Consider the following 12,681-nt stretch of genomic DNA (forward strand, 5'->3'; position numbering starts at 1 on the left):
TATACAGAGGAGCAATAACTTTTCATAATCTGTGTGTATAGCAGTAAAAGAATGTACAGAGTGAAAGAATAACATGTATAAAAACTAGATATGTTTAGGCTATTTGATAGATGACCTGCAGGGGTCATTAGATTGGATGTGGATGAATATGAGAAAGCTGTCAAAGATGACTTCAAGATTCCTTTCCTTGAGAGCTGGAATAACAAACAATAGAGGCTCTTAACCTACCCTCCGTGATAATGGGACAAGTCAGTACAGAGACAGGATTTTGTACTAAGCTTATGAAATCTTCTCCAGCCTTCCCTTCTTCATGTCTGTCAGTTCCTTTATCTTACTTATCCTTACCTCAAAGGCTTTCGGCCCCAGTACTTGAATGTTTATTTTTATTTTCACTGAAAATCTTTGAAATTCATAGTGTATTCCAGTTATGATATATAGTCAATAAATATTTACTGGATACCTGTGGCCCTCAATCCAGGCATGAGTGAAATGAAGGTGGGAAATTACTTTCAGTTTCTGCATGGCATGATTTGTAACTAGTCACAGTGTCTGATGACTGGATAATCTAGAACCCCAATGATACTCAGATCTCCAAATTACTACTGAGCAAGCAGAGGCAGGAACCCCCAGAAAGAGCTGGAAGGTGTCCTCTCAGGGGTGTTGAAAAAATGCTTCTACAGGACATCAACAAAGCCAAGGGTTTTTGTGATCCGCCCTCACACTTCATTTTGTCATTTGATTTTTCCCATCATGCTAGCTTTTGTGTGGATTTCAGTGTGAGTGTGTGTGTGTGTGTGTGTGTGTGTGTGTGTGTGTTATAATCTAAAAAGAGTAACTCTTGACAAGTAACAGTAATGTGAAAGGAATTGCACAGTAAAAAAAGTCACTGACATTCCCTGCTTTGTTTAGTTGAATTTTTTTTTTTCTTATAGGATTTCTCACTAACTTTTCCTCTCCTACCAAACTGAAAACCAGGAAATGATTGCTGAATTTCAACATCAGTAGGCGATAACTTACCTTAGTGAAGACTGGGCAATATAATCACAATTTCTATATTAATGTCAATGTTCCGGGTAAAAAAAAAAAGTGGCAGTAATGAGAAAAAAACATCCAAGTATATACTTGCAAAATATAAGAAAAACAAGATTCTAAATCTACAGTCTGAGTTATCAGTGTAAGATAAGACTGCCATGTTAAGAGCAAGGCAATAGCACATTTAGGTATGAATATATAATACGTGCCAGTTACAGCAACTCTAAATATGTTTCTCATATTTGAGGAACTCAAATATGTTGTTCATATGCTCAAATTCCCACTGTAAGTTTAATTGGCTATATCTGGTTAGAAGTAAAAAAAAAAAACCAAAAAAAACTTTTAAGACATACTTTGAATTTCAATGATCTTCTGTAAAGAAATAACGGCATTCATATTCGGGCTTTGGTGGAGAATATCTTCTGGGAGTGGCTCCAGCTGCAAGAACAGCAGATAATAGATAGAATGAGCAGAATATTATGACTTCACAGTACGTCTGCCATAAGCAAAGCAAATTGAAGCAACCTAAAGAAAGAAAAAAAAAAGCTTGCTCCAAGAACTAGTTAATATTGCTGCTATCGGTTCTAAAAGTGTAGCCAGTTTTATTTTCTGTTTTGCACCATGCAATTGAATTCCAAAGGGCTTTTCAATTGGTCACAAGCCTAATCTATGAAGTCCCTGAAGCAGGTGCATGTGTGTGTATTATTCATTAAAAATCTGAGTTATTTGTGTAATTTTTGTAGGTTCCTCACAAACCGAATTCCATCATGTCTGTGTATGCAGCTGGGCCCTGGAAAGGAGAGCTCAGGGGAGCTGCAGCAGACAGAGTGGGCAGTCTATCACCCATAGTTTTGCTGTGTTGTTCCTACTAACCACTTTAAACTTTTGGACACTTCCCGGTAGAAAACCATGAGACACAGCTGCTCTTGGTCAATTGCTGTTGAATAAGTGGTAGTGTAAATGTTCAAATAAAACCAAAGGTATAGTAAAGGAACTGTACATTTTCACTTAACGTCCACTGTGTCCGTAACTCTGCAGACGTCCCTAAGGAAGCACAGGACACATTCCTGTCTTGCAAAGCTCTTGTGATTTTTCATGGAGAAGCTCAGCAAATATTGCTTTGCAAGAAATGAAGAGGAGCTCTGAATAATTTATGGGAAGTTTTGGCAGAACTGAATCTAATGATGCATCCCTGGGAATACCTTGGTGACGACGCTTGGTGCGGAGCAGCAAGAGCTGAATAGCCAGAGCACTTGCAAACAGAAGAGCCACCCACTTATGCTGACCCAGGAAGCAAGGAAAGTAGTCGTAACGAAGGGATAAAGAAAAAAGGAGTTTTCTTAGAAAATGTAAAGTTAGTCGTCTTAACTATAAACTGATGGTCAAACTATCATATGGCATGAATGGGAACCGATGTCACAAGACATTGTACCAAAGCATAAATGCATCTATGTCTCTTGGTCTGTAGCAAAAAAACTAAAAACCTCAGGGATTCCAAGTTTCCATAGCATATGTGAGTGAATCTTCCCCCCAGGGTCTTTCTGAATTGATTATTCTATACTTCAATCATGGAATCTAAAACAATAGCACCTTTCTTCCAGATGCCATAGGATAACAGACTAGCTCAGGGATATTTACACATGGGTAAATTCACTAAATATAACTTTCCAGAGTGTTTTTCTTAGCTGCCAGAAAGAAAAAAAGAAAAAAAAAACCTTTAAAACATCAAAAGGTTTATTTGCAATACCGTTTGGTGAGAGAAAAAAAAAAACAACAGTGTTGGTGAAAGGTTCTGCAATCTTAAACTCTAAGAATTTGTTAAAATTGTTTTTTTTAAAATCTGATATTTCAGGTAGTGTCTTCAAGAATATGTTATCCTAGTATAACACCCCCTGAACTCAGAGAAACGACTGAATCATAAACGGAAGGTTACTTGGAAAACTCTTACTCAAGACTTAGACAGGGTTGAGCTACCTTGCACATAAATAATCTTTCCTTTCACTTCTGTCTCAGAGCTTAGAGAATATTTTTAATACAAACCAGGTTTTAGTAATAAAATGTTTTGAGACATCACTTTATGTTCAAATGTTTAAGAACAAAAGCACAAGGTGCTATCAGCATACTTAGCTTTTCAAAAGCTTTCTGGTGACGTTAGGGTAAAAATGCTGACAAATTGAAAGGTGCTGGTTACAGACAGATTATTAATGTAAAAAACTTCACTTCTGGAACTCTCTGGCATTAAAATTTCTGGGCTATCCGTGAGGCTTAGGTTATGTGAAAAGTAAATGTGATTCAGGGTGTTGAGAGTAAAAATACAAACAACCCTAAACCTCCAATTTGGAATCATCAGTTCGATTCGATAAAAGTTGTGTCTACTTATAAAAGCAACCTAGAGAATTAAGGCAATTACATTGATAATTTAAGCCCCCCAAGCCATTTCCCTGCATGTTTTAGGTGAATGTCATTTAGAGGATTTAACCTTCAGTAAATTGCCCCAATTTGTTTCATTCTGAAGGTATACACAGACAGAGCTGAATTCAGAAAATTCTCAATGTAAGTTCTTTATTTTTTTCTCGGGTAGTGCTGCACAGAAGGCAATGGGTAATACTCTCAGTTGGCAAGAAGGTAAGCAGAATTTAGAGTCTGTTTTCATAAAATTAAAACCTTGTATAGAGGGACCACAGAATTGAGTTGCCTTTTCTAGCGTTTGTTGATTTAATCATTCACGATGATAACCACTAAAAGAATCTGGTTGAAGCATCTGTTTAATAAATATTTATGAGTATTGGTCATTATTAGTAATCTAATAACTGTAATGAAATAATATTAGTCATTTTTTATAAATTTGAAGCAAAAATGAGAATATTCAGTAAAGCTGGTTATACATTTAGTTTGGCCGATAAGACATAGCAAAATCACTGATTACTGAGGCTAATCAATGTTAGTAAGAGTTATTAAAAGATACATAAGGAAGCAGTTTATGCAAACCAGGGAACGTTTGCAAGCAAAAATTATAGTAAGATAAAGCACATGCAAATGTAGGAAATATCACATACCCATCCTGCCATCTTTGCTGAGCAATTCTATCAAGTAATAATAATCTTCAAGGAATTATAAGATACAGTAGATAATTTTAACACAACTTCTTGACACATAACGCGCTCACTCAGCTTTATTTTATCCAAAATATTTAATTGCAACTATTACATACAGCAATTCTTTATACAAATTTTCATTCTCAGTGTCAGAGAAATTTATTTTACTACATCTTTTATAGAAAGCTGCAATGTTGTATTGATACAATTCAGATGTTTATTAAATTGCCCATACTATGTAATTTCAAGTATTACAGCTACTTTAAAACACCTAAAAATTGTGGCCATTATGTTATGAATAGCTAATTTTCAGATTCTTTAGAATCAGATCAGTTAAATCATCAAAAATCATTTTAGTTGCCTAAGATGCATTTATGGAAATGAGCAGGGGATATTTTTGGAGAAGCCTTTGAGGAAGATTTTTAAAACTCACTCTGTATTTGTGAGACATGAAAATCAACTCCATTATTTTAAAGATTCAAACAGGACAGAAAAGAAGCTAAACAGAGACTTTGCAAATATAACTGGTACATGAGGATTGATTTATACATCAACCAAGCAGAGAGTCTCCTAACTACTCGTTAGCTTTTATACTGTATTTCCCAAATATGCTAAGTATTTTCACACTTTTATACCTGTATTTACTCTGTTCCCTCTGATTTCTACTTTTGTCCAGCCTTCTTTGAATTGGTGATAGCTTACTAAATTGTTCATGGACCAGCACAAATATTGCCTGCTCTGTGAAACCTTTCGCAAACTTCTCTGATAGAGCAAATTGCTTCCACCTGTGTCTCCTTTCCACACAAATACTCTTGTTTACTCTGCTAAACACATTCTATTGTAGTCAGCCATGTCTGCCATTCTGCACTTTGTTGTGATCCATTTAAAAGCAAAGATAGAGCATGGTATACAGTAGGCATTTTTCAAAACTGTTGAATGAATGGAGCGAGTATTAATTAAGAAAACGAGAGAGAGCCTTTATTCTACACTCTGTAGCTAACTGACCTAAGTGGAATGGATTCTTCCTCTTGAACGCCTGCTATAATCAGGACACGGTTTGAGGATGAAAGACTAGGAAGGACAACAGTGATAATTCATTTTTAAGTCAACATAATTGAGTTTTAATTGATTTGTAAGTTTTGAATTTTAAATTAGACCATCAATTGTGTTAAACTTATCAATTCCAATCATGTGTATACAAATAATTTTGTATAGATTTTTTTTACATACACAATTACATAATCTGTGAATAATAAGAGATTTATTTAATTCTTCTCCAATTTTTATTTTTTAAATTTCTTTTTGTTACTTTCTTGCCCTGTTAGGACCATCAGTGCAATGTTGAAATGAAGCAGTAAGAGTGAACATCTTTGTCTTGTTTCTGATGTCAAAGAAAAATCCTCATATTTCACCTTTAAATCTGATATATACTATACAGAATTGTTTGTAGACAAGCTTTATCAATTTAATAAAGTTTCCTTTTGTTACCAGTTTTCCAAAAATAGTTCATCATAACTGGGTGTTTAATTCATCAACTAATGTTTAAAAATCTATTGAAATGGTTATATTTCTTGATTCTCTTAAGGTGGTGAATTATAATGGCTTATTTTACAGTGTTATTATGTTACATCCTGGCTTGAACCCAATTTTGTTATGAGTCTTTAAGATATTGTTGAACTGCTAATATTTTGTTTCAGATTTTATCTACTATGTTTATGAGCAAGATCCTATAATATTGTCTTATAAGGTTCTTTTTAGTTTTGAATATCAATATAATACTGGTCTCAAAAAAATCAGTTGTGAACTATTCTCCACATGCCTCTTTACTCTAAAACAGTATGAGACTGGTACTTTTTATTCCTTAAATTAGTTAGAATTCCCTGGTGAAGCTATATGAGGGTCTAATATTTTCTCTTGGTAAATTTGGTATTCAAGATTCAGTTTTGTTTATAATTATAGTACCATTCAAGTTTTCTGTCTTCTTGATTCAGTTTTTGCAAGGTTTTGTTTTTGTAAGAATTTTTTCCATTTTAAATAAAATTTCAAAAATTTTTGTGCAGCGTTTCTTTTTTTCATATTCTCTTATAATCCCTTTGATACATTAACATCTGTAGTAAAGTCCTCATTTTCATTCTGAGTGCCGGTAATGCATGACTTTTCTTTGTTGATCAGTCTTGCTATAGCTCTATTAATTTTGTTGGTTATTTAAAGAACTAAATTTGACTTTTTTAAATCTTGTATATTGTATGTTTGTTTTCAATTTCATTTTCTTCTCTATATTTCCTTTGCTTACATCATGCTTAATTTGTTGCTATGGTTTTCTAATTTCTTGATATGTATGCTTCTATCTTTAATAGTAACTCTTTCTTCTATTCTAATATATACATTTAAAACTTAATATTTTTCTCTAAATTCAGCTTTATACATATCATCCAAGTTTTTATATTTCATATTTTCATAATCATTCAGCTTAAAATACTTTCTAATTTTCATTGTGATTCTTTGACACATGAATATGTATTTTGAAATCTCCAAATATATGAGATTTTCCCTTTTTTTATAATATTTCAAATTATATAACTACTTTTGTTGACTCTAGGTACAATGTTGTAAAGCAAATCTCTAGACATTATTCATCTTGTTTGACTGAAACTTTATGCCCTTTGATTAGTAACCCCGTACTCTCTCAGCCTGACAATCACCATTCCACTCTTTGATTGTATGAATTTGATTATTTTAGATTCTTCATATAAGTGGAATCATGCAGTATTTGTCTTTCTGCAACTGGATTATTTTACTTAGAATAATGTCTTCAAGGTTCATCTATGTTGTCACATGTTGCAGAATTTCCTTCATTTTTAAGGCTGAATAGTATTCCATTATATGTATAAACCACATTTTCTTATCCTTTTGTTGGTCAGTGGACATTGCCCTTGTTTCCACAGCTTGGCTATGGTGAACAGAAGGATCATAGCAGTGTTACAATCTCTTTGAGATCCTGATTTCAATTGTTTTGGATAAATCTCAAAAGTGGAATTGCTGGATCAATATGGCAGTCCTGTATTTATGCTTTTGAAAGCCCTCTATTCTGTTTTCCATAGTAGTTACACCATTTCACATTGCCACCAACAGCGTGCAAGGGTTCCAGTTTCTCCACATTCTTACTAATACTTGTTGGGGTTTTGTTTTTGTTTTTGTTTTTTTGATAATAGTCATCCTGACATCCTGACAGATGTGAGGTGATATCTCATTTGGTTTTGATTTGCATTTCCCTGATGATTAGCAACGTTAAGCATTTTTTCATATACTTGTTGGCCATTCATTCTCTTTGGAGATATGTCTATTCAAGGCTTTAGCCCATTTTAAAAATCAGGTTATTAGGTTTTTATTTGTTTGTTTCTTCTGTTTTACCACTGAGCTGTAAGCGTTTCTTATATATTTTGGAGATGGACACGCTATTATATATAAATATTTTCTCACATTTCATAGATTGCCTTTTCACTCTGTGATTGTTTACTTTGCTGTATATAAGCTATTGAGTTTGAGGTATTCCCACTTGTTCTTGGTTTTGTTGCCAGAGCTTCTGGTGTCATATCCATAAAATCATTGTCAAAACCAATGTCATGAAACTTGTCCCTGTTATCTTCTAGGCGTTTCACAATTTTAGGTCTTACAGTTAAGTCTTTAATCCATTTTGAGTTTATTTATTTTTGTGTATGCTATAAGATAAGAGTCCAGTTTCATTCTTTTACACCATTTGTTCAAGAGACGTTCTCCATTATGTATTCTTGTTGAAGATCAGTTGACCATTCTCGTATGTGTGAATTTATTTCTGTGCTTTCTATTCTGTTCCACTGGTCTATAAGTCTGTATTTATTGGCAGTACCATGCTGGTTTGAATACTGTAGCTTTGTAATATATTTTGAAATCAGGAAATGTGATGAGTCCAGCTTTGTTCTCCTTTCTCAAGATTTCTTATTTGTGGTCTTTTGTGTTTCCATATAAATTTTGGAATTTTTTTTTCTATTTTTGTAAAAAATGCCATTGGGATTTTGATACTGATTGCTTTTAATCCATTGATCACTTTGGATAGTATAGGCATTACAAAAATATTGTTTTTTGATCTATGAATATGTGGTGTCTTTTCATTTGTTCATGTTATGTAATATTGATTCTAGTTTAATTTCACTGTGGTAAGAGATTATACTCTGTATGAATTCAATTAGTTGAAATTTATTAAAACTTTCTTTATGCCCCCAATGTAGTCTATTTTTGAAAACATTACAAGTGTCATTGAAAAGAAAAAATATTATGCTGTTATTGGGTATTTTCTATTACATATTTCAATGAGGGAAAGTTTATTAAGGTGCTAAATCTTCTATATATCCCCATTTTTATTAACTTCTTTCCTGTAAGTTACTGAGAGGAGTATTAAAATTTGTCATGATGATTGTGGCTCTGCCTATTTTTCCTTTTGTTTCTTTCAATTTTTACCTGACATGTTTTGAAGCTATGTTATTAGGTACACAAAATTTGAATTGCTTCATCTTCTCAGTTGTGTAGAAGATTAACTGTGAAGTATCTCTATCTCTAGTTCCTTTTTGCATCTTAAAGTTTACTTTATCTGATATTAACATAGACTTATGAGCTTTCTTTCAGTTAGGTTTTGTAGTTTAATTTTTCTTCATTGTTGTATTCAAACTTTCATCATTGAAATACAGAAACTGTCCCTTAAACAAAATTATTTATTACAAAGTGATAATCTTTGCTTTTAGTAGCGAACTAAATCCACTCATATATGTTTTGTGTAACTGCACAAGCTGATTCTAAAATTTTATATGAGAATGCAGAAGGGACAATGTAGCCAAGGATGCCATGAAGAAAAATGAACTGGAATATTTGTACTATGAGATACCGAGATTTCTTACAAAGCTCTCCTAGTTAAGATATCACAAATATAGACAAAAAGATGTGGGGAATAGAGTTTCTGTGTATATATGGACAGAGATACCACTGCCAAGCCATGAAAAATGGATGGGTCTTTTCAATAAATAGTACAGGCTGAAATGCATATTGAGATTAAAAAATAAAAAAGAAACCTTGACTTTTATCTCAATCCATATACATATTCAACTCCTGATGAAGGGTGCATCTCAATGTTGAAGTAAAAAATAAATACTTAAGGAAAACATAAGAAAATTTTTATGACTTTGGTATACAGAAAAAATACTTAAACAGTGTATAAAAAGAACTAATCAGAAATGAAACTATCTATAAATTGTACTGCATTTAAAAATTATTTTTATTTATAAAAGAACAAAATTAAAAGACAGACAAGGTATTTCAACACACGAAACCCACAATAGGATCTATAAAGAATGACTCAAATCAGTAAGAAAAATAAAAATCTGAAAGTGGACAAAAGACTTGAATAGGTTCTTCAAAAAAGGTATATAATCAGTAAGTACATGAAGGATGTTTTATTTCATTAGTACTGTGGTAAGTCAAAACCATGATGATATACTATTACACATTCCACAGAATGTCTAAAATTTTAAAAGATGGACAATACCAGTGTTAGAAGGATATGGGACAATGGAAATAGTCACATGCTGCTGGTAGGGATATGAATTGTGACAACCACTATGGAAATCAGTTTGGTATTATCCACAAAGATGAAACACATGTATATACCAAGACCCAGCAATATCACTTTTAGATATATACTAAACAAAGACGTGTACATAAATGTACCAAGAAACATACATAAAATGTCCATCACTGCATTGTACATAATGGCCCCTACACTGGAAAAATTTCCTGCGATCATTAAAACTAGAATAGATCGATAAACTGTGATATTTTCCTAGAAATTCTTTTTATGGAATGGAATACTATAATAATATTGAAAATGTTTGAACTATAGCTAGCCACAACAATATGGATGAATCTCACGAACATAATGTTGACAAAAGAAGTTAGACACAAAGCTATATATTGTATGAATTCATGAATATAAAGTTCAAAAACAGGTAAATTAAAATCTTTTCTTAGAAACCAGAAATTTGTTTACTTTCAGAAATAAGAAAGGAGTACTGATGGGAAAGGGGATATGGAGTCTATTGAGGCACAGGCATTATTCTATTTCTTGACCTGGTTGATGGTTACACATATGCTCTATTCGTGATATTTCAATGAGCTGCCCATTCATGTCTTATGCAGTTTCCTGTAAGAATATTGTATTTTACAATTAAAAATAATTTACAAAGAGAAAATATTTTCTGACATAAGGGAATAGGGAAACTAAGTCTGGTTCTTGAGGCAGTAGAGGGGGGGAGGGAGGTTATTACTTTGGGAGGGTGAAAAGGATAACTATTGCATTGTTCTGTACACCTGAAACTAACAATAAAAAAAAGTGGGGAAAAAAAGACTCCACAGGGGGGAAAAATAAGTCTGGTTCTTAAGTCCATATTCTTTCCACTATATTATTGTTCTTCCAAGAAGAAAGTGAGATTACAAGTTTTACAGCAAGAACAATAAGTTATATTCTTAGATACAGGGCACAAATTCACTTACAAAGGGAACTGAACATGCAAAGCAACTCAGAAAAAAACGCAGAAAGGGTTCAGTTGTCAGGATCAAAGACATTGTGGAACTAAGAAAGAATATGATGATCAAGACTAAGGGGGTAAGGGAAGCAGATTGCAATATAGACCTGACCCACCATGCTGATTGACTATTATCAATTCCCTAGTGAGGAGGGATTGGTGGTTAAAACTCAACTTTCATTTAAATAATTGTCTTAGAGATGTCTGCAATTAGTTGTATATATTTAATTTGATTGCTTAACTAAATCTGGTTATAATTTCATCCATATTGTGATTCATGAGTCATTCTTAAAATAACCCCTTTAATTCATTTGAAGTCACTAAAATCCTTGACCATATATATATTAAAAAAACAAAAAGTAAATCAGGGTGGATTCTATTGATAATGAAGTTAGTGCACTGACAGACTACTAAGTTTATTCAGACTAAGTCTGTCTGCATCCTGTGTACATGCTGATGATGAAGAGTTTTATCACACAGCAGTAAAGAAACATCTCTAGCCAAGAGGAGTGATATAAACCTAACAAGTCTTATGAGAGTATCAGGAGGATTGAGAGGCAAAGAGTACAATCATGGCCACTGAGCGCGCATGAAATGCTGAACTAATTCCTTGAATAAAATAAGAGGGACAAGTGGACTAGATTCTAAGATTACTATTGTGGTGGTTGTTCTAGTAGTTGAGTTTTATCCAAAGCTACCACACCTTGGAGAAATGCAAGTTACACAATGTATCAGCCATTAAATGAAAGAAGAAGGACTATGAGGAAATGCCTCTATTCACTATCATATCCAAATGTATCCCACCATTTCCATGACACAACTATGGAAAGTCTGCATGTAATGCATATTGAAAAACCTATGGCAATAATTATTTAAGTAATTCAAAATGAATTTAAAGGTAAAAAGAAGAAGACATAATGGTCTAATGGAAAGAAGATGATAAATGCAGTTAGTTGGGTAATTCAGGCTATTGATATTTATGTTTAAGCATTGAGGTAAGATTGTAGATATAAAACATAATGAGAAAACATTCTGAACCACATAGCTGAGGAAGGGAAATACTGTATATATATTGAAAGGTGCATATTAAATTGAAGTTTCATAACACTGAAGGAAAGTTTGCTCAGTGTAGTTTCCTAACATAATGTCCATATTTTACCGCCATTGTTATAAAGAAGGCTTAATTAATCTTGCATGCCCAAAATTTTGTTGTTTCCTTGTCCCTGTTTTTGCAAACAAGTTTAAATTTGATAGTTATTGTTGGTAAGTCCTCATGTTTCATTTTCTTTGATCCTTGGTTTTCTTACCCTAGTTTGCTTTTTTATTTTCTCTTCTTTTATCTGCTAATTTGCATGTTTTAAACTGTTTTTTCCTTAATTATTTTGTTTAGCAAAGAGATTTGTAATATACTGTTTTCCAAATGTTGATTTTTCTGCTAAGAAGACCTGTTTCACATCATGCAGCAGTGGTGTGCTGGTAAATGTTTAACAGCTGGCTGTCTAAGAAATAGCTGTAATTTGTAGTATTTGCTGATTTCTGTGGTGTAAATATTCCCGCCACAGCCTATTTCAAGCTACCAATGTGATCTCACTGAACTCAGATTTGAGTAGAGACCCACACAATGAGCTCTCACAAATGATTAAGAGCCAAACCCAGCATATCACTGATAGAGTATTACTGTGCTTATTGATAATCTGGGGAAAACTGTTCCTAATGATTATTTCCTTAATAAACTTTTTGTTTGCTTGTATGGGATTCTGCTGTCTCCAAAAATCATACACTATTTTGTTATTATAATACCCCTAAGCATGGGACTCATTTGTTGAATGCTTCTATATTTTCCACAGAAATTCTAATTCCTCATGATATTCCATTCCACGAGTCCAGCCTAATTATTTACTATTATTTCATTAAAGCAGCCTCTCTTCTACCAAAAACAGAACAAA

The 12,681-nt window shown here is 33.0% G+C and overlaps 1 protein-coding gene across 1 annotated transcript in view; it reads right to left on the bottom strand.

Annotated features, from left to right (window-relative positions):
• Window positions 1-12,681, bottom strand: part of HDAC9 (histone deacetylase 9) — an 820,423-nt gene that overhangs the window by 43,187 nt on the left and 764,555 nt on the right. The window contains exon 25 of the mRNA XM_019650652.1: window positions 1,386-1,470. Within this exon, the coding sequence (XP_019506197.1) occupies window positions 1,386-1,470 (85 nt within the window). The remainder of the gene's footprint in view (window positions 1-1,385; window positions 1,471-12,681) is intronic.

The sequence above is a fragment of the Hipposideros armiger genome, unplaced genomic scaffold (genome assembly GCF_001890085.2).
Source record: "Hipposideros armiger isolate ML-2016 unplaced genomic scaffold, ASM189008v1 scaffold_143, whole genome shotgun sequence".
In the NCBI taxonomy this organism is placed as follows: Eukaryota; Metazoa; Chordata; class Mammalia; order Chiroptera; family Hipposideridae; genus Hipposideros; species Hipposideros armiger.